This window comes from Pararge aegeria, chromosome 19 (genome assembly GCF_905163445.1).
Source record: "Pararge aegeria chromosome 19, ilParAegt1.1, whole genome shotgun sequence".
Lineage (NCBI taxonomy): Eukaryota > Metazoa > Arthropoda > Insecta > Lepidoptera > Nymphalidae > Pararge > Pararge aegeria.
The window spans coordinates 10176754-10200737 of record NC_053198.1 but is presented as its reverse complement, the minus strand read 5'-3'; the positions used below and the strand labels follow the sequence as shown (position 1 = coordinate 10200737).

The 23984-nt window shown below is 35.5% G+C and overlaps 2 protein-coding genes across 3 annotated transcripts in view; one reads left to right on the top strand and one right to left on the bottom strand.

The window, feature by feature from the left end:
• The window catches only part of LOC120631916 (ETS-like protein pointed), a 196359-nt gene that overhangs the window by 162097 nt on the left and 10278 nt on the right, over positions 1 to 23984 (bottom strand). For both annotated transcript variants that reach the window (XM_039901607.1, XM_039901608.1), the window contains exon 2: positions 7900 to 8035. In XM_039901607.1, coding sequence (XP_039757541.1) covers positions 7900 to 8025 — 126 coding nt within the window. In that variant the 5' untranslated portion in view covers positions 8026 to 8035. The remainder of the gene's footprint in view (positions 1 to 7899; positions 8036 to 23984) is intronic.
• Positions 12621 to 13672, top strand: LOC120632174 (ATP synthase subunit d, mitochondrial-like). The gene is made up of 3 exons (XM_039901981.1): positions 12621 to 12861; positions 13192 to 13410; positions 13486 to 13672. The coding sequence occupies exons 1-3, from the start codon at positions 12743 to 12745 to the stop codon at positions 13670 to 13672; spliced, it is 525 nt and encodes a 174-aa protein (XP_039757915.1). The 5' UTR covers positions 12621 to 12742.

The following is a 23984-nucleotide window of genomic DNA, read 5'->3' as shown; positions in this document are numbered from 1 at the left end:
AATGCCGTACTTCGTATCGACAACTACGTTTCACAGAAAACTAGAGACGTCGTAGGGTACGTACGTAGAGACGTATATTTTTAAACAGTTTGTAAATAAATATTCAGTTCTAAGTTGACTTTCTCTAACCCACAAGTGGTTTATGTATTACTGTATGTTGTGTAGATCTATAATTTATACTGACAGTACCTAATTTGCGTCGGGGCTGGAAATCCTAAATCTGTACTAATGTTATAAAGCTGAAGAGTATGTTTGATTGAACGTGCTAAGCTAAGGAACTACGGGGTTCGAATTGAATAAATCTTCTTTTGTTGGATCGTCTATTTATCAAGAGGCGGTTTTTATATAACATCACGTCACGACCAATTGGAGCAAAGAATCAATGAAAACTGTTGTAAAACGGGAAAAATGATTCCACTAGTGAGCGTCCGTACTGTTAGCCGCGTAAACATTAAAAATTCTGTATTACTGAATTATTCATATGATAGCATATGCCCATCTTTTAAAGTACTAGGTATTATAACCCTTTTAATGGTCAAATTTTTCCTAAAATAATACATTATTTGTGAAGGTGTTTTTATAAGCATCACATTAATCACTATCTAAATAAATATATTCATAATTTAAAAAAACCGAGACAAATGAGATCGAGGTCGCGGGCAACAGCTAGTGAAAAATATAATTCTTCAATGTTTTGACACGTGCCCCAGCCATCTTTTTTCTTTAATTGCGATAAACTACTGTGCGGAATTAGAAAGAAAATATGGACGGTAATAATGTGAAGAAAAATCACTACGAATTTGTCATATCCTGCGAGGCGGACGTAACTATCCCTTTAATTAGGTACCGGATATCGTATGGCCCTTAATGAGAAACGCTTGGTTGAATTCACTAATTCTTACCTTTAACTTTATGTACAGTAAATTGATAAATTAGTTACGTCGTAAGGAGCTGTACGGTAATTTAAAACCTTATATTCATACTACTAACCAACAATTATATTAGTGATAACATTTTTGGTTAAATATGTATTTATTTAGGTAGGAACCCACTATAAAATACAATTTTTTTTAAAAGAGATAACCTAATAAATTTATCAGGTAATAATAGAATTTCAATTCCATATGATAGTGTCCGCAAAACTCAAAAGTAGTAAGTAGATGGGTTGACTTTATACAGTGAACTTTAAGTTTAATTTGCTTTGCTGTGCGAAAAGGAGGAGAATCTTTATGGTACAATTTATAATATCTTCGATCTTCATACTCCACACGAATCACTTATATAACTTTAAAGATGTTGACTTTACAATGAACAATTGCTTTAACATATTTACATATTTGTTTTTATTTTTTTGCAGATTGAGTGATGCAATATTATAACCCTAAAATTCCTCAGGAATAGAAACTAAATTCGGACTGAGCCATAGCCAAGCGTAGCTCGGCTTAGCTATACCAACTTGACTTTCTAGTTTCATCGCAAAAGCTCCTCAGATATCCAAATGTAATTTTTTACTTTTGACATACAAATACAGCGGGTTAGCACAAATCCACTATAAAATAAATCATACGATCTGCCTTAAACTAACACATGTCGGTTTTAAGGCGAAAAAGCCAGTACTTGTTATTAAATTATCTACATGGAATAAGGTGAAGTGAGGTACTTCTTTCAATATCATCCAAAACACATAAATCATGTCAAGTTATTCTTTATGGTGACAACCGGGAGCCGGGAAAGGTGTCAACGTCATGACAGTCGGCGCTCTTTATTTTAACCGTGGTTATTAATGACGCCTGCTTAATGATTTAATGATAATTCACCAATAAATCAAATAAAACTGACGATGTAATATCGTACCTTTATTGTCGTAATTCACTCCTATAAAATATAGTTCTTATTGAAATTGAGTAGGTATTTATTCGATAGTGCCGTCAGGTTTTCTGTTATCATAGTCTCACCTGATGATGAGTTATGAGTGGAGTTTGCAGAGAAGGAAGGAGATTCACGCGTACCTATATAAATAGAAATGAGGAAGCAAAATGATTCGTAAAATGCTTCCTGATTACCTAGCGGCTCAGTGTTAAAAATATGAAGGATGAAATTGATCGAATAGTTCTAGAGAATACTCCGAAATATACCTACTAGAAAGATTTGACGTAGCTCTAAACTTTGAATTGTGTCTGTGCCGAAGATCGATATTTTGAATTTTATGTTGACAGTATTTTATAAATTAAAATGTGATTTTTGATCATCGTTATTATGTAGAATGCAAATTACTGTGGAGCCGACCTTATGTTAGTATTATATGCTTTTATTCTTTCGTTTGTATGCCTTAATAACCCATTGTCGGCCCACTACAGGGCACTCCTCTAAGAATAAGAAGGGTTTAGGCCGTATTGAACCACGCTGGTCAAATGCGGATTGGTAGACTTCACACACCTTTGAGATCATTATAGAGGACTCTCAGGCGTATAGGTTTCCTCGCGATGTTTTCCTTCACCGTTAAAGCAAGCGATATTGAATTCCTTAAAACGCCCATAACTCCGAAATGTTACAGGTGAGTACCGGGGAAGATTTATCCACAGGGCTTTCGTCGCTTATCCCTTATTTTCGGAGTTAGTAATTAATACAAGACTGGTCCATGTCGAAGCGTAGTAAGGTACAGCTAGTAGATACAATATAAAGAATCAACATCGTGTAACCCATTCGTAAAAAGTCCTAACACTTCCACGTCGCAGTAAGCTAATGTCGAAACTCATTAGTGCAGCTTAGCGTCAGTGTCACGGGCAAGTTTAAAAATAAAAATAAAAAGCGACAACTTTGAAATAGAAACTATAGGTTTTTTTTCGTTTTCCCCGCCGATGATTGATCAGTGCCGCGTTTATATGACCCGCTTCATTATATTTGTTTACTAAATAAAGCTATTTAGTTACTCGTAAATGTTTGCTTTGAGATTACTTGAGATACTTAAGATCGAGGCTTTGTAAAGATCTGCATGATTCATGATCATTAGTGTTGCCCAAATTCAGTCTTGGTCTTGCAGTCTTGGTCTTGTTCTTGCGTTTTTGCAAGACCAAGACCAAGAACAAGACCGCGTATTTTTTAGCAAGACCAAGACCAAGACTGACCGTGCAAGACTTGAGCAAGAACAAGACATAGCCTGCAAGACTCTTGCGTCTTGCAGCTAGGACTTAGGGCTATTTCACGGAGTAGTTAGGTGTAACAGTTCGGTGTATAGGTAGGTAGGTACGCTTAGGAATTCTATGAGACGCAAAAAACTATATCAAAGAATATGAAAAACTGGACCTATGCGCATTACGACTAATACCATAAACATAGCGAATAAAAAAATATCTATTAAAATCAAACTGAGTGCATGCATAGTTATGTTTTAACCATCGGCACTTTGATAATGCGGCATCAAAGGTTTTGTACTTACTTCTCAAAGAAATTTGCCGCTTTTCGGAAGTACATGGTTATGATACACGCGCCGGCGGCTTCTTTTGAAATCTAAAACAATCGTTGCCGCCGCGCCGAAATCATAACATTTGACACTATTCATGCAAAATAATTTCGAATTTTAAGAGTACCTACAGGTGTTCCAAAGAATAAATAAGTTTCAGATTGGTGATTTTAGATTGGTGGAGGACGCATGAGACAGAGTATCCGATTTTATCGAAAATGGCCCGTGATTTTCTCTCAATACCTGCAACTTCAGTACCTGCTGAGAGGTTATTTTCTAAAGCATCATTAGTAATTAGAAAACATAGAAATAGGTTAAGTGATGAGTCAGCCAGATGGTTACTTTGTATTAATTCTTGGTCAAAAGAATTGATATAAAGTATCATAACCTAATGATAAAGCTGTTGATTTGTGTTGTATTTTATTTTTTATTAAAATAAATGATAAATCGTAAAACTCTTTTATTAAATTTCTTATAAGTTGAGGGTTCAATCTCTTTCTAGACAGATAAGTATTGTTCTTTAAAATACAGTCAAGTTATTGTAATTAATTTGTTTTTTTACATGTTTTAGCAAATGTAAGCTTATAAATCATAAATGTTTATTAAGAAACAGTTACTTCCATGGAAAACGACATATAGGTCAGTTGATTTTTCGAATTTCTTATCAAATCTTCAGTTATTTATTAATCAGCTTGATCTTTACTATGGCTATGTTAATTCAAGCTCACAATGTTCCAATTCTAATACGTTTTTCTAAGATTTAAAGTAAACTTTAATAAATAGTAATAGACTAATAGGTAATTGCAAGACTTGCAAGACTCTTGCTGCAAGACCAAGACCAAGACCAAGACTGGGAGCGCAAGACCAAGACCAAGACCAAGACCAGGTGTATTGGCGCAAGACCAAGACCAAGACTGGCTAAGTCTCGTCTTGTTCTTGCATTTGGGCAACACTAATGATCATCGAACCATTACCGGCCCTAGGGCTCTGAGAATGAAAAGCGTCTAGGCCGCAGTCTACCACGCTAACCAAGTGCGGATTGGTAGACTTCCACGCCCTTGAGAACTTTATGGAGAACTCTCAGGCATACAGGTTCCCCAGGATGTTTTCCTTCACCGTTTAAATCAAGTGGTATTTAAATTGATAAAATTAAAAACGCACATAACTCCGAAAGTTTAGTTGTGCGTGCCGGGGCTTGAACTCCGCCTCCACGAGAGGAAAGCCGATGAGACCCACTAGGCTATTACAGCTTTTAAGATATCTGCAGCGTTACTTTGTTGATATCCCATGGACACAGACGAATAGCTTAGCTTCCAAGTTTTTTATAAGCACGGCAAAGATTTGGTATTCCGGCTTCCTATTTCGCTACCATATATAAGCCTTACAAATAAACGCGGCACAACGTAGGAATAATCATGCAGTGTTTTTTCACGCTTTGACATTTCATAGGTACTGCCAGTTAAAGTATGTCAAGATACAGTATAGCTATTCCGACGCTATTTATGCCACGGTTATTTTTTAGTAACCTGGTCTATAATTTAAAAAAGTTGTCCTTCAAGAAAAAGCAGCGAACGAAAAAAACATCCGCTGGAGTAAAGTATTAAAAAAAAAAGTAGGTACGTACGTTACGTATAGTTTCTTTAGCTAATATGTCGATCAAATCAATTTTACTGCTAATGCGGGCCAATAAATGTTTCACATCAAAGAAATCGGTTAGACTATAGGTACGATAAGACGGTAAAGAGGTCGTTATAAGGTAATCTACTCGTAAAAACTAATTTGGAATTATAGTGGCATAATTATGTGACCAACATTAAAGGGTGTGAATATTCCAATCACACACCGTATAAAGGAGCTTTGTATTCTGTTTGGAGGATAGGGCAGGTTGAGTGAAACACCGCTACCGGATGTGCTGGCGCGCAGCGGAGCGTGATCAACTGTCGTTCTTTTTGACACCGCAGTACGTCGTAGGGAGTAGGGTGTAGCCTTGATGACAATCTCGAACTTTACTTAGTTTGATGTATCAAAAAGTTTTACTCTTTGCAAATAAACAAAAATGAAGTGTCTGTTTGTAATAGCAAAGAAACAGCTCTTTACTAAATGCATGAAGTCAATGCATAATTAGCCTGGTGTTATTTTTGTAATAACCCATTGTCATTGTTTTTTTTTGGTCATTTTTGTGTTGTGTTTTTGTCTTTCACAAGCAGACGGACAAGCAGACACTGTCTGTCTGCTTGTTCTGCACGGAATCTGCGAATTAAATAATAAATAAATATACTACGAAAATACACACATCACCATCTAGCCTGTGTTATGGGTACCAAGATAATTGATAAATATTTTTATGAATATAATACAAATAAATACTTATAATATACAGATAAACACCCAAAACTGAAAGAATTTTTCACGAAAAGAAAAATTTTTCAGTGTCTGGGAAAAGAAGATTACACGGGGAGTTTTGAGTAACATTGGATTCTTATTATTTCTACCCCTAAATATGCGAAATGTGTGTTTAAAGACTGTAGTGTGATCATCATTATCAACCCATCCCCAGTCTTGACAGAATACGAAAGTTTAAGGTCTACCACGCTGGCTAAGTGCGGAATAGTTGATTCTAAATTATAGCTTTTTAGTACTAAACGTCTCTAAGCAAAGTCCCAAACGAACGGTCAGGTCAACTCGGCTATACCATAAGGGTTCCATGATGACTATAGAACCATAAAAAGACAATTTCATGAATTACAAGAAAAGCGTCAGACATACATTAAACAACTCTATGATTGGTATAAAATGGCGGGTAAGACGGAGTTACTTCACCGGTTCTTCTACATTGGCATTATTATTAACTTGCCGGTAAAACTAAACAAGTACAGCACTTGTTCAACAGCTACCGACCGATGATTATGGCGATACGTGGAATCATGTTGGTAGCCTACCTACCTACCTACGCACTGGAAATGCATGTTAGCTACATTATAGTTACTCTGTACCTAAGTTTAACGCTACAAAATAAATATAACCTACATACATAAGTTACTGTAACGTTTTCTACACGAAATAGTAGTTATTTTGTGGGGTTTTTTAAATTCCACGGTTTTCCACTCTCGACTTTCTGCAACTCGTTTGATGTCGTGTGTCTAACTATTCGTGAATCTACAAACGCTGTGCTAACTCTACGCCTATGTGCTCCACCCACTGGCACGTCAGCTTTGCTACTCGCTGAGCTATGTCAGTTACAAGGCTCTTCTAAGGATCCCTAAATATCTGAGTTGATTACGTAGAGATGCTTCGAGCATAGCTCTCACAATCGTGTGATCCTGTTTTCTGAGTCCAAGGCCGTGGGTTCGATTCCCACAAATGGAAAATGTTTATGTGATGAACATTAATGTTTTCTAAAAATTTTCAATAAATTTCTAGCATATAGAGATTTGAAGAGGAGATGTAGGTATGTTGTCTAGTTCGCGGACGCAAAAAGTGTGTTGACCGATATCGGCGTCGAAGAACCAGGGCAAAATTTTACGTACTTGGTATATTTTGGGTTTTAATATTATATTGAAATACTTGATGTAAAAATTTATTATTTTAATTTACGTGGTAGATAAATAATAGAAAATTCCTATGGCTTTAGAAAACTTACAAAGTTACACACATTTTGTTTTAATTAATTTATCTTAAAATCACGAGGAGATTATATTTTATTGACCATATCCTCTGAGTATGTTAATACAACCAGTTTATAGGTATCATCTTTTAATTTAATAGCCATTTCCTGTTATTATACATAGACAACACACAACTGCCTAGAAAACCGGAAGGCAAATATTAAACCTACATAGTAGAACAGGAATAGCGAAAACCAATAAAAGTGCTAATTCCCCTGATCACAAATTTCTAAACTCTACTTAATTCATAAGTCTAGTAACATCACCCTCGACTTACACAGCATTGTGAAAACCAAACATAAGTAAAACTTAAAAAGCACTACTTTTGCTTTGCTTCATTATGATATTTGTGTCAAGCCTAATTTGCTTGAAATCAAATGAAACACTAATTTCCCTTCTCATAATTTGGCGTTATTACCCCTGTATCTTGGTGGCGAAGAAAAAGAAAGCCAAAATTCCAGAACTCTGCTGAGCGTATTAGGAAAGATGAAGTGAAGTTCTTTATATTAAAAACCCTTGAAATATCAACTTCGTAGCCGTGCGTCCTTACGAAGCCACGCAGCTTTTTTTTAATTCCACAATTACTACAAGTTAGCCCTTGACTGCAATCTCGCCTGATTATGTGTAACCTGTTATAAATACTGCAGCTATGTTAAATCCATATCCCTAATCGGTTTCTACGCGACATTATGCTGGAACGCTTAGTCGCTTGTTCTTGAGCACACTCTCCGAAGTTTAGTATAATACTAATAAACAGGTAACTTTGATACTAACCAGCTCAAGTCGCAAGTTGAAGGAGACATGTTTGCGCGGAGCCGGCGGTATGGCGGCGGGTGCCTCGTAAAACGCGGCCTCCTCTAGTCCATAGTCGGACTCGCTTTCCGTCCACTCCAGCTTCATACTGCTGGGACTGTAACAAAAGGAAATATTATTTATTTAGAACCAAAAGAAGTAAAGTAGAGATTAAACAATAAGTAAGTGGTGGTGGTTGTTGGATAAACCAAGTGCATTGCGCCATAAACCATTATTAAATCCTTATCGCCATTAAAAGCTAACAAAGAGTATAGCTAGATATATAGTAAACTTGATGTTCATTCTCTAAGAATGGATAAACTAAATAACACAATTTCTCATTTAATAATGTTTATAGTCAAGAGCCACCGGGAAATTCTGTCCTCAAGAGCCTTTGATCTCTTGCCCTTTACTATCTCTAGTGAAAAGCTTTTGATCTCTAGAACACATTTCCGTTAAACTATTATACATACTTACTACGTAGATCTGTGTACTATGACGATTGATAATTTTATGTCAGATATTTTGTAATGAAACCCGATATTATGTAGGTATTTAGTCATCGTGGTATGCAATTTAATATTAATGTATACCCTATGCAATTTTTTATCATGCTTTTGTTCATCCTTTATTGTCACTGGTAGTTTTAATGGTCTCCATAAAGTGGAGATATCTTTGTAAAATTTGCATATACAATGACCATTTTTCACGGTCATCCATTTTACTTTTCAACATATTTTTTATTTCGTTATCTAGTATAGATGGATCATCCTGCCAAAAATAAGAAAGCTTATCACCGTAAACCTAACCCTAAGAATTATTAAAACAAAGGATATTTGTGTGGTAGAAATTTCTCTATCGTTATAGAGATTATTCTAATTGATGTAAACAAGATTTATATCATTAGAATTTATTAATACATTTTTGAAAAACATGCAAAATAGTACATCAAGTGCCACATAAACTGCAGTTAGTTTAACTGTGCAGTATGTTATTTAAAAATAAATTAAAAACTAAGATAAGGTTGGTAAAAAGTATGAAAAATAAAAATAAAATATGGGTAGGCAAATAAATTGCAAAATGTATGTAAGGCCATAGCTACTTATATTGCTTCAAAAAATATATTCTGTGTTGGCGCTTGTTGTGCAACCATTTTTGTGAACAAGTATAAGTAAATAAAATATCTACTAAACGAGGAAAATTGTGTTCGTAGATCCGAAAAAATGCCAATTAATAAAATTTTGCGAAAGCAGGTTTGTACAATCGTTCAAATTACTGTAAATAAGCTTTCAGCAGCAGAAAAGTTCAGCTTCAGCTCTACCAGCAGCTTTTATAGTTTTTAAATAAATTCTTACTTTTTTTATTGCAATCTCTCCTGGTATTTTTGATAATGCAGTCTAATATGATAGCGAGCTCACTGTCGGTGTTCAGGGGCCTTCAATTATTGAATTATGTTCCTGCAAATAGGTATTTACTACACGACCTACAATTTCTAGGTAATTTTTGTTAGTTTCTACATCGACTAAAATAATAAAAAAAATATAACCCAATACACCAGTATTAGGTTAGGTTAGGTTAGGTTATTCAGTTACTTTTTCTAAACAGTGGCCGCTCGCTATCCCCATACAAAATATGCGATGAGTTGATAACTGTTGCTATCAAATTATGCGATTCGTATAAAGACAACACGCTTGTTAGAAAAGTTAGTGTTTCATGCAGTAGGCTGACTTATTAAGGCAGATTTTAATTTTTTTTTATGTTTATAAACGAACGCTTGACTGCAATCACACCTGATGGTAAGCGATGATGGATCCTAAGGTGGAGCGCGCTTGCCTAGAAGATGCCTATTCACTCTTGATGTGAAAGTACTTATATTGTTGTACTGGGGAAAATGGAAGCTGGAAGGGCATTCCAGATCCTAGCGGTGCGGATCAGAAGCAAAGATGCGAAGCGCTTCGTACGCGTCCGCGACCAGCCATAGGGATGCAGATCCTTACGGTGCCTCGCGGTTCGATGGTTTTAATTTCCAATCAAGAGTTTAATTTCTAAACTACTTGTTTCAATTAGCAAATCTTTGTCAACCCAAAACCACGCTCTACCACTTTGTAGCTGGTAAGTTACTATCTCATCGTATTTTATGACCACTTCTTATGAGCCTTGAAACAATAGGGCTTCGCTAACCGCAACCATCGCCTGCGTGAATTCTGATAATGGACATCGATATCTCTATCCTATTTATTCCCTCTGATTCCGAAAGGGATAGCGTTCGATCTAATGATCGTGCTATGCATACCTGAGTAGGCGGTTTAAACCTGTTCTCATGTATTCGATACTTTGAATTATTGTTTTTTATGGCTTCACTTTTACAATACGTAACTAAATAAAAGAGTGATGCTTTTTAGGTTACCCAATTAAAATTAATCTGTTGAGAGTGTTTGTTTATGAATTTAATAGCTGTTGCCCGCGTTTTTCGTGTTTAATATGGTTTTTTAACAAAACCCAAAGGTTCCCTCGAACCTTTTGTTTTCTTAGGATATATTTATACTATGTTACTATTTGCCCTCTCAACTATAAAAATATATGTATGCCAAAAATCATGTTTGTTGGTTGTAGTTAGGGCGTTAAGGAAGGACAAACAAACAAACAAAGAAAAAAACAGGGAAACTGTCATATTAATAATATTAGTAAGTATGAACTGAAGGACTTCTCGGTAGGACCTGCTTTCCGAACCGGTGGTAGAGTTACTACAAACAAACCGACTTTACGTTACAAAAGTGCTTTAAAACTAGGCCTATATCTTGAAATAAATGAATTTTGAATTTGAATTTTTGAATTGTATATGTATGAAATCAGCTTGAAGGTTCTCAATAGCGTTTCAAAAAATTACACTGAAACCTTATTTCGATGTTATTTTTAATTCAAAACCATAAATCTATAGTCACCCTGCATTGAATCCATTAATAACCCATCAAAGCGATCGTGATTAGTTAACACTTTCGACTATAATGAGTCGATCCGGCGGAAACGGTTCCCGAAAGCACGTGTAACCAAACCCTTTCCCTTCACTTTCAGGAAGTGGCCCTATGATCTTAAAAATAAGATTGAATATTTCTTAACAAAAAATTTCAGTAAAAACGTAAAAGATTAGATGATAATATTGAAGTTCTTATTGCTAAGGAAACAAGGGGTATAATCGTTAGGTTTTACAGGGGATAGTTATAGTTCAATGCTGAAATAGCCGGCAATGATAGTGTAAATATGTCGTCGGAAGAATTCGGCGTCCGAGTCGTGTCGTTTCGGCCAATATCCGCAGGAAATGGCTCTCAGGAATGACACGAAGAGCGTTATCGTCATGTAATTGAATCGGCGTGTCGATTTCGTCCCTAATTTGGTACATTAGGGTTATAATTACTAAAATGTGATGACGGTTCACTCTTGGCGTGGCTATTGTACCAAAAATAATAAATTCAAAATTCATTTACTTCAAGTAGGCCTAATATAAGCACTTTTGCGACGTCAAATCTGTATGTGTGTAGTGACTCTACCACCGGTTCGGAAGGCAGATTTTACCGAGAAGAAGCCGACAAGAAACTCAGAGAACCCTAATAATAACATACAGTGCAGCTATAAAAAAAAAGTGCAGATTACGATATACATATATATATAATCATCATTATCCATAACTGGCCTTCTACATGGCGCGGGTCTCCTCCGGAATGAGAAGGATTTAGGCCGTAGTGTTTTATGTAAGATAGAAAATAGTTGGTAAAAATAAAAAATAGTGTACCTAATTGAATGTACAAAAAAGCCTAATTTTTTTCGAACATATTATACAATGTATTTTTTATATATCAATCGCGTCATTATTCATAATATTATTTTGGGAACACTACCCAAAACTAGTATTGAACTTATTGTTTCAATAAAATTACTTAGCCAACAGTTATCTTGAAAATAAACTATTTCAAAATATAACAAACCATCAGCTCCTGAATAAAACATTGTTAAAAACGTCTATTATCTCATGTCTAGACACTGCCAATCACCAGTAAAATTATTATGCATATAAATCGCATCGTCTTTTATAAATCTATTATTTTTGCCGTCTTCTGGTACATAAAAGTTTTTTCTCCGAAATGACAGCTACTTATGGAGATGGGTGTTCGAAACTTATGGTAATTCTTCACCATAAGGTTCCCGACCTACGGAACGTTGGCCGAATAATTGACCCGCACGCGATTTCGCATGTCGGCTTAATCGTGTGCATGAAAGATAATATAATAGGTTTATGTATGCCTGACTAAGTGAAAGAATTTATAACACGATGCTGATGACGTTCTTGGAATAGTTTAGATACTGGTCAAATACCTTTTAACATGACCACTGCAAAGGAGCATAATCCAAACAAATTCGTGGAGGTAGAGGCCTTTTCTGCCAAATGACTGAGGGTCACTGAATTTGGTAAAAAAAAAGATAGCTACAGATGATAATAGAACGATGGAGGTAATCTTACGGCCTACTAATACATGGCGAAGATTTGTACTAACTTAATGAAACCTTGTTTTATTGCACGTAATCTTCAATGAGTATACACGTAGTACATACACGAGTATATACTAAGATTATCAGAATACAAACCTTAAAAAAATAAAACGAATAATAATTTGACATTTTGGAAGCAAATGCCCTCAGCTAATGCCATTCGGCTGCTGTCCAACCCTCATTTATTTTCTTTTTCTGCGGTGTTATTGTAAATCAATGTCAGAGGTCAGAAAACTGCTTTAAAATAACTATAACCAAGAAGTCGGTCAACAGTCCAATTTTAATGGCAAAGCGATTTACAAAATCCGCCATTAATTGGGCGGAGTTCCAGAAGAGGGTGCCACCTGAAGAGCAAGGAAAGTTCCTGGCGTTCAAAGCTAAGGCCGATTTGTATTTGCGGCGGTAAATATTAGAATAGAATCGCTCATTCTTAGAGAAATATTTGTTTTATGTCACTTCTCATGCTTGAGCACATATTTATAGCCGCTGCCTAGAGTGTTTGCGATTATTTTTTTCCCGTAGGTCTTAAATATTTTATCACGGTAAAAAGTATACTATGTACCTACAATGGAATGCAATACTTTGGTTATTTTTTTTATTATTTATTTATTTATTTATTTCAAATGGTAAATAATCATGTGGTTCAGCTAAGGTGGTTTTTAATTAAACGCTATCAGCTACGTTTCCGCCACTCACAAAATAACACTAAAATAAACGACGCTTCCTTTACAGGGTGCAAGCAAACCCTCCCGAGCCACCAAAAATTAATTGGGAGGAATATGCCAAAATAGTACCAGTAACAGGACTAGTAGAGAAGTTCAAGTCAGAATACGCAGGAGTTAAGATTCCCTATCCCGAGGATAAACTTTCATGCAAAATAGACGAGCAATGGAAGTCTCTAGAACCTCAGATAAAATCTTTTTGTGCGGAAATACAAAAAGATATTGATGCGTACGTTATTTTCCTCTATAGATCCAAAAAAATCTATTTACTTTAAAAAAATTAAACATGCAAATAATGTTGCAGAGCACAAAAGGATATCGATAAGATAAACGCATTGCCTAAGTTCGATGATATTACAATGGAAATGCTGTACGATATGTCGCCGCAGGAAGCCTTCGACCCTGTGAATCGACCGACATTCTGGCCTCATAATCCTGAAGAACAGCCAGGTTATATGACTCCTGAACAAAAAGCACTAAAGAAACACTGAAATATTCAATTACATTGAATAAACTAGATATTGTTTTTTAAATATGTCCTTACTTACTCATTTTATTTATTACTCATATGTTGCGTTTTCTTAGAAAATAATTGATGTGTTAAACCTTATACATTATAGTAGGCGCGAGGTACCAAACTAGTAGAGTAAAATACTAGTATATATAGTAGCAGTTACAATAAAATTGTTTTAAGGGACAATAACTATTAATTAAGCATAATATTATAGAGTAATAACATCTAAAAGGAATTTAAGTAGATCTGGACCCAGTTGTATGTCGAGGAATGACAATTCCTCCATTATAAAAAGATATTGTGGCACGATCGAGGAGGAAGTGTTATAATGAACTAGGAGCTATTAAATTGTTTAAATGTCAATTTTAAAAAGGGGCAACTGGTGAGTTTTTTTGCCGGATTTTTCTTTGTATGACCTGCTTTCCAAACCGGTGCAAAGATAGAGTCGCTAATAACATACGTTGACGTTTTAATAGTGTCTGTAAAGTAATAACTTCCTTAAATTTTTACTTGAATAATAAATTTTCCTATTTTTTTTTAAAGATATTTAATTTATCGTAATTGAATGAATTGAGAGTATTAAGTTTTGTTTTGGAGTCATAAAGCTTATTGCATTAGCATAACAATAACATTTATTGAGACAAGAAGTCAATGATCGATCAGGGTAACATTGTCCAAACGACAAAAGACATTGTCTATGGACACACATGAAGGGCTGCAGCTATATTTAGAACCCCGTTCAGGGTCGAGGAACATCAGCCAAGAAGTCGCGCGCCGGTAGCAAATTGTGACTGATCTTTGGATAGCGATATGAGTTATGATAATATATTTTTGGTTTTATTATTCTCAGTAATTTTTCTTTTAATCATATCGAACCATGGAAGGACCGATGTTGTTTCTTTATTTCATTTGAAATTTGGCCTTGGTTACTTTCCATGTTTATAATGACTAAAATTTTAATTTTATGATAATATATTATTAGTTGTCAGTTTTCCCTTGTGGTTAATGTGGAGATTCGTAGAAGAACCAAAGTTACCGACATAACTCAACGAGTCGCGAAGCTTAAGTGGCAATGGGCCGGGCACATAGTTCGGAGAAAGGATGGACGTTGGGGTCCCAAGGTGCTGGAATGGCAGCCCCGTACTGGTAAGCGCAGCGTTGGTCGACCCCCAACGAGGTGGACAGACGACATTAAGCGCGTCGCAGGTAGCCGCTGGATCCAAGCGGCTCAGAATCGTGGAACTTGGAACTCCGTACAAAAGACCTATGTCCAGCAGTGGACGTCTATCGGTTGATGTGTGTGTGTTTTCCCAGTTCCCTTGAAAAAAAGATTCTACGTTATGCAGGGATAAGCATTCTGAGACGGAATTAAAATCAGGCGACAGAATTTTATCAGAGATAGTAGATGGGTGTAAACCAGTTTAGGCTGGTATGTATGTCTGATAAGCTTCTTTGGAAAAACAAACCTACACATTTCATCGTACGCAGTATTTTATTCTTTCTTTTTGACATTTGTGCAATTACTAACTTCGGTATTATATGTCTAATATCCTGAATTGAGCTTTCTTGAGCTTTCAAGTTTTTGTTGGAGGCCTATGCCCGTTTACACTTTAAACAAACAAAGCAATGTCTAAATAGGTAACGCCTACTAAAAGAAGATTGTGCATGCATTTGTGGTTATTAAAAAAAACTGAATTCATAATTTTATCCAGCAAGTACACATTTACGTTTTCCCAAAACATTACGCACTGCTAAATCGATGAAGAAACTTAAAATGGTGCCTAACTTTGCTAGTCAGCATCTAAAAGTTGGTCAAACGTTTCTATACGCATCAACCAAATCTTTAGGCATCCGATTTAAGCGTTTCCTAGGCTTAGTGAAAACGGACCTCAGTAACTCTTAAATAAATAGTAAATAAATAAATTTATTTATTCATAGTGGTGAAAACATTACAAATACCAATTTAACATAATTTATCTAAGATACAGTTTTCTTTTTCAAATGATGCAAAATATAATAAATTAATTTAAAATGGTTGAACCAAAAACTAAGCTAAAATCTTACGAGAGCGCCATCTAGTTTTCTACTATTCTTCAGGAAAAGAAGAAGTATAGCTTAAGAGATTGATTGGATTATATGCAATACCTCTTGCGCTTAGTCACTTTCGATCTGTTGTCCTTGTTTTAAATGTGTCTTAGCATAATGTATGTAAAAACGCCCACTTTTAAGTCAAAGATCATTCAACCAGTAGATTCGGTGCCAAAGTAAATAATAATCATTATCGTTAATAGCACCTATTTTACGGCAGCGTAAAATGTTGCTGAAAACTGAAATCAGTGCCAATGCTTTCACACGTCCTTTTGAATGATTTTTATTATCGCTCGCTAACTTTTTCTTTAACCACCTGCAAAAATTATAACTTTAAAAATAATATGGTAAATCTGTAACGTTAGTTGAGATTTTGTATTTGCTAATTTAAAATATTATTGTATTCTCATGTATTCTCGAAGTAAGTGAACTATTGTGTTCTTTTTGAGGAATGTTGGGATACCGTATAGATAGTAGGTAGATCCTTCTAAACCATATCGTATTTAAATAAAGCAGTAATACGGGTCGCAAGGGGCATGTTCTCATGGCAGCGTTAGAAAGATCGTTAAAATCTTAATCACAGATGTACCATTAGAATTAGTTTCGATGTATCCTCTGATTCGAAGCATTCGGATCGCAAGTGTGCAGCTGCGTTTGCCAGATGCCCGACATGTTTCCAAGAATTGCAACTCTTCAGAACTTTATCTGGACTAATTTTCTAAAACAGTAACTATCGCCACATATCTGCGAGTATATTTTTAATGCTACAGAATGGAAATTTTTACTAATAGATACTTAATAGATAAAGGTTTTTGAAATGAAGCTTCTTAGAACACAACTATAAACTCGTTTAGCCGTTGGTGGTATTGTGATACTTGTAATAAGTTATTATTATAATTTGACGGCCGTTTGGCGCAGTGGGCAGCGACCCTCCTTTCTGAGTCCAAGGCCGTGGGTTCGATTCCCACAACTGGACAATATTTGTGTGATGAATATGTATGTTTTTCAGTGTCTGGGTGTTTATCTATATATTATAAGTATTTATGTATATTATTCATAAAAATTCATCAGTTATTTTAGTGCCCTTAACACAAGCTGCTCTTACTTTGGGGCTATGTGTGTATTGTCGTAGTATATTTAGTATATTATAATATAATGAAAACGGTGATAGCCCAGTGGGTAAGACTTCGACTTTACTTTTGGGGGGCCGAGTCCGAATCACACTCACGCAACTTTAACTTTTTCTAAAGTATGTGCGGTTAAAGCAACTAAAATATCACCTGCTTCAACAGTAAAGAAAAACATCGTGGGAAACCTGCATGCTGAGCGTTATCCATACTAAGCTCAAAGGTGTGTGGAGTCCACCAATCCGCACTAGGCCAGCGTGGTGGACTAAGGCCTTAGCCCTTTCTCCTTGTGGGACGAGACCCGTGCCCTGTAGTGGGTTGGTAACGGGCTGATATGATGATGATGGTATTATTGTAATATTTGGTAGACTCTCCTTTACAATCTTCATTCTAATCTTTTTTTCTGCCAACCTATTCAACAATTCGACTATAGCCAGCCAGGTAAACTGGTTGTTGTCACTTAATTCGGTTTCATGGTCCCCAGTTTATCTAACAGTTCTAGCCAACGTCATGTTTTGTATATTAGGTAGGAGTATTTTTGGTCAAAGACAGGGAAATTAAACGACATAAAGTAAGTAAGCAAGTTTTGAGCACAAAAGATCCTGAAGTGCATCCGCTGAAGCGGGCCCCATTACAAGAAGTAAGCAAGGAGTAAAAATAGATAACAATTAGCGTATCTGTCGAGGAAACTCTTGCGACAATGCGCAAGAACTAATTTGCTAAGGACAAAAATAAAACTTGCGCTAAATAGATAGTAATTATAGCTTGTTTCGTTTAATCCCGTTAACTACAGACTGGATAGAGTACGGGTTCCGTATGGCGTGGGTGGAAGGGTAAGAGCACCTGTTACAGGCAGGCTATTTTTAACACTCCCCTCCCCCGTGCCACATCTCCACGTCCTATACGTCAGCCGCTCATAAATCCATGACTAATATGCGAAGTCCAGAATGCTCGCAACTTTGACCGGTCAAGAAGATTTCTGATTGATATGAATTAATAACTTATGATGACGATAAATTTACAGAACCTTTCGTGTGGATTTGCTTATACTCTTCGCGGAGTTGTTCAGCACTTCACAAAGACTTTGAAGAAGAATTTTCCATTTCCTACGCTAAATAATGACATTGTGGGAATTGATTTACAATCAAACTGTGCATTGTTCTTCGTAGTTTGTACGTGTACACTTGATCTAAATCCTGCTCATCTCCATAACATATTTCTTTTGTTTACACTACGTATCAAGCAATCAGCGCGTGCGATTTTTATAAATGGAATAGGTGCCTGGCGCAAAAATAAATCAGACGTGTATGTACGCCATTTATATTGGAATTTAAATTACTGGGATAAGTCATTAATAGAGAAATTTGTATTTTTAAACGACAGTTTCTTATTAGTCTCAGGTAAAGTGTACCTCCAGTCTTAGCGGTAGAAAACAATGGAACTCAACGCAAAATGAGCAAAAGAAGAGGTCTCCCTCCCTTGCCTATGATGATATATATAATAATAAAAGTAGTATATATAAATAAGAAACAAGGCTTAAATAATCAAATAAATTATAATTTGTCATAATGTCACTATTTAGTTATGTCATAATAATGGTGTCAATTATGTTGTACCAAAATCTTAATTGAATTGTTTAAAATTAATGCTATCCTTTTCACAAATTTACCTGCATAAAAGTTTGGTTTCGAGATTTATTAACAAGAGAATTGGTACCAATATAAACACAGTGAGCTGAGATCTGAAAGCTATACTGCTCACATTAGGTACTTTGTGACTTTCTTTTGTTCAATTCTCTCTATGTCTGTACCAGTCTTAAAGATACAGTAATATGTATGCAGGACACCTAAATACTTTAGCAGATTCCATTAACTACTTTTAAGAAGTGAGAAATTATATTTATTCAAGTGATTTAAATCTATTGTGTACGTGGCCAAAATAACCAAGTTTTACACACAGAAACACAATTGTCTTTTAAAGGTTTCCACATAAAACTGTCGATTAAACGAAGCGATAAACGATTCTTGGCAGTCAGATCAACATAATAATATTGTCTTGTTTACTCCCGTATTACAAAGCATTTAAATGCGTGGTGTGAATATGAATTCAATTATGATATGAGATGAATTATACACATCGTTATCTGTAGCGAAGCCTACTCTGTATTCTTTTGACTCGCTGATCGAGCTGATTAAAAACACCTTTGACGACACTGACCTATAACACACACTTGAGGTAGGTAAATTTATACCATGTCACTATGTGTCTTTGTTATCTTTTGGCCCTTTTTTCTTTTTAACGTAGATGCAGTTGCTTTTGTTGCGATCCCCTTTGGCTTAGCTACAGTCAAATATAGAATCTAATGAATAGAGTGACTCATGCGGTAGGTTTTAGTGTATCTATTAAATTGTTTGGTTTTCTGCAAATTGGCTGAAATTTAACGATGTTTGTTAAAGATGTTATACCAACTTGGAGCTCTGCGGGCGTGCGCCGCGGAAATGATTGACAATACATAAAAATAACGTACTATATGTTTAAAGTAATCATTATCTACAAAAAAGGCTATATGACTAACTGTTAAGTCACAAAAACCGCTTTTTGTTATAATTTGTCAAATTCACGATTTCAATTCAATCAAAACATGGGAACAATCTAAAGATGGTGACATTCCTATCATCACCATCTTAATATTAATTAATATTAATCCTCAACCAAATAAATAGTTTTATAATTAAAACTGATTATGTACCTGCCAATTGTATAGAAATGTTTTATATAGTTTGGAAATAAAATTGGACCCGGTAGGTGGCGTTGCAATTAGGTTCTTGGTTTTTTTTATATATTAAAACCGATAACAACCGATTTGATGCAGATAAAGTTGTTGCTATTATAATGTTAAGAATTACTTAAACGATAAAAAAGCTTGGGTGTGAATTGCTCTTACTTCAAATATTAATATAAATTTACTGTGAGATGGTGATAACAAAAAAAAATACCTGGCTAAGTTTGTTGTGGGCTCTTCTTAGACAAGAGCGCGTTTAGAACCCTCGCAGCTTTAGGTTTAAGTTGGCGAACGAAGTCATCACCATTCCCTTAAGATTATGTAAACATATATATATGAACGCTTCATAAGTGCCTGTGATAGGCATACATGAATAAAGAAATTTTGAATTTGAATTTAGTCATGGTGGTACTTCTTCGAAAGAGCGTTCACAAACAACTCTAGCAGTTACTACTAGAAGTATACATAGTAAATTGTAATTGCAAAGTTGGGACACAGTTATCGTTCCTCTATGAATCCTGAACCGAACACCATTATTGGGAGACATGTCCTTCGAGATAAATAAACAATTATATGGCACGGACATTGATAGTGGCTGTTATCAGAGTCGTCGAACTCGCACGAAGGCGACGAAGCGTGGCGGGTAGGCTCATTATGTAAAGGTCTTTGTTCATTGGTGGCAGTTATTGTTATGACAATCTACATACATAATAATATATAATGTAATAGATCATACAAGTAGTATAGTATAGAAGCTTTGACGGCCGAGTGGCGCAGTGGGCAGCGACCCTGCTTTCTGCGTCCAAGGTCGTGGGTCGATTCCCACAACTGGAAAATGTTTGTGTGATGAATATGAATATTTTTCAGTGTCTGGGTGTTTATCTTTATATTATAAGTATTTATTATATTCATAAAAAAATATTCATCAGCTATCTCAGTACCCATAACACAAGCTACGCTTACTTTGAGGCTAGATGGCGATGTGTGTATAAAAAATTTGAATGTTGCTTAGTTAAGTTTAATTGATAGTGGTTAGGGCTTCGGCCTCCTTTTCAGGGGGACCGAATCCGATCTCCGGCACACACCTCTAAATTTTTGACGTTCAGTTAAGAACGTCAAAAATTTAAAGGTGTGTATACATAATAAAATATAACTCTCTTTAACCGTGAAGGATAGCATAAGGAAACATACAGGCCTGAGAGTTCCCTACAAAGTTCTCGACCGCTTTTGATGTAAGCCACTCCGCAATTGGCCAGAGTTGTAGACTACGGACTAACTGGTTAATGTTGTTTAACTGTTAATGATGAAGTATAAAAGTAGAGTTTTTTTGGTAAATACGTCTTATAATAACGATTCATGATTACAAAATTATTTTCTCTCCACCTTTCAGGACGTATTGGTAGATTGGCACGATTGAATAATTAGAAGAATTCGTACTATACTCTCGAACTCAGTTCATAATAATTAATAATAATTAGATTATCTACGTTCTTACCTACTTAAGTACAAATACCAGTTTTTTTTAAATTTACTTTAACGGGTTTAAAAAAAGTTGGTTGTCTGTAAAGTCGGCTTACTGACGATAGTTGAACGTGACAACGTCGTAAGAAAATACTGATGAAATGGTTGCATTTTTCAAAATAAAATTTTAATTTTATTTGTTTGATAGATATTATCGTTGCTATAAACAATTGACACCACATTCACTTTTCACTGCACTTCATCCTTGCCGAAAACATGTAAATGTATTATTGTATAGAAGCTGTCCACGCGGACGCATCGCTCACTCAAGTAGGAGAGAGAGATGTCGAACGCGGAGGCCAACTATGCCTCTTTGTCGCTCGTTCCACGCTCTTGCTTGCACTTCAAGCCTTGAATGGAACGCCTCAGAGCGACGTAACGCCGCATACGTCAAGTTTTTTCGTGCGTGCAGCAGGCTCCATCGAATTATAAGACGTTGTCACGTCAAAAGTGTTTCTATAATTGTTGAACTGTAAATGTGTTAAAATGTTCGTACCTTACCTTCGTACAAGTGAAATATAACGCATAATGTAACGAAGGCAGTTCCAAATCGTGCATTTAATATGTTACTATTGTATTTATAAGCTCATTGTTTAAAATAAGATGAAAGATTTTTTTCAGATTGAAAACAGTACAATCTGTTACTAACTGTTAAAGTTATAATGAAAAGTCAAGTTAGCCAAAAGACATTGTGTCATACTATTCATATGTCATTCCCAAAAAGGATGTTAACAGTAGAGTTAAACCAAATGACGCGGATTAGGCAAGTTTGTAATGCGGATCGTTATTAATTAATTCATAATTAAAAATTCTGATGCGCCCGCGCAGACGGCATCAACCAATTACACTACCGATACAATTAAAACAAAAATAAACCCTATGTAAATTAATATTAGGTTCATTATACATTGTTATGCGAGAGGAGAGTTTGTATGAAGGGCAAGCGACAGTTGTTTTATTTTGAACTATATTTAGTACTTGGACTGAATTGTTACTGTGCCAGCTTTGTATGGAGCGATGTGTGGCGATCACGCTTGATGAGTGCATAGCTAAGACATGTGGAAAATACCTAGGACTGAGTTAATATTTTATACATAAGTACCTACTGATAATGGAAAGAAATATATATCTGTTATACCTACCCACCTACTAGAGCAACAAAAATGCAATAGGAGCTGCCTGCAGCGTAGGTAGGTAATCAGGTACAGGTATTACGATAACCTACTTATGTCAGTTTTGGTTTTTAGCTTAATCAAAATAATAATTTATCAATGTTTTTATTATCTATATCACACTCACATCGGATGAATCAGTATTTCTGTATCTGTAGGTATTCTTGTTTAAGCTAGTGAATCAGTTATTTACTCGTTTATCTATACCTTAGTATGTATGCAGTTACAAAACGTACGAGAATTGGTTAAAACATCTGTTTATATACCTAACTATTTTCTTTAAATTACATTATGGAAGTACTTAGAAAGTTGTGTTTTTCACTTCTTTTACACATTTATTATTATGTCGTATAAACAAGAGCTCGATGTGAGTGATTAAAATTGGTTTTTAGTCTTGTTATAGCACAAGTATTGATAGGTAATCCATACTCTGATTACAAAAGTTACTCAACTTTCTTGTGGAATTTCTATAAAGCCATTTACGTTGTCCGTGAATTTCCCTTACTTGGCACTAGGTAGTTTATTTACATTATGTCGGCTATATCGTCACATATTAAAACAACCATGCCAGAAATGTAACTGAGCTGCATAAGCTGATCGAATTTCGTCTACAATTTTATTTAAAGGGACATAATTCTTTCAATATCACTTTCATAATATTCTCGTAAGCAAATCAAATAGGTAGGTATCAATAGGATCTATGCACTTTTTAGACAAAATGGCTTCTTTTTATCCAGTATCAGTCATGCATACACAGTTCAATATAACTGTAGTATTAATAAAATAAAAAAAATTATAAAACATTTTCCGAATCCGCTGATCTATTCCACGAAGCAACTGTTCAATGCCATAAATGTTGTGTGTTCAGAATCCATATTCGCTTCAAGATCCGTCCCGAATCATGTCAACAGGCGACGTTTCTACCTGCGGGTCCCGTTGCCGCAAGGTGCACGCACCCTGCACGCACACACAGTTAAACGCACCCACTCGAAAATAGGGTTGCCAGATGTTTATCTGCATTATCAGATTTATTTTCGTTTCACATGTTAATATTGATGTAATGGATTTTTAAACAGAAAAAAATCATTATTTTTACTTTTTGTGATTTTTCCAGTGATGGCAGCTTGGCAGCACACCTATTAATAAAAATAACGAAATTTCATGCTATAGTTTGTATAATACAAGTTGGTTTTTCCGTTTCTGAAACGGCGCGATGAATCGCAGTGTCATAATAGCATTTGCCGTAAAAGAAATCACCTACACGCGTTAAGAAATAGATTTTAAATATAAATGAATAGGTTGGTAGGTCATTAGAATAGAATATCATCATCAGTGATCAGAGGTGATCAAACGAAGCACAAGACGTACAGCAGAAGACGTCTCTTCTGTGTGCTGTACGCAAAATCTTCTACAGGACTTTCCATATTCCCACCCAGAATTTTGACATTTAAATTATGATTATCTCGTCACGGTCCTTGAACTCAAGTTTAATAATGCAACAATGTGTATACATTGTTCCACAGCCGAGTCTAACAAATCAGTTGTTTTAAAATCCCTAAATTATGATAATTTGCGCAGCGTAAATTGGCAACACCGCAT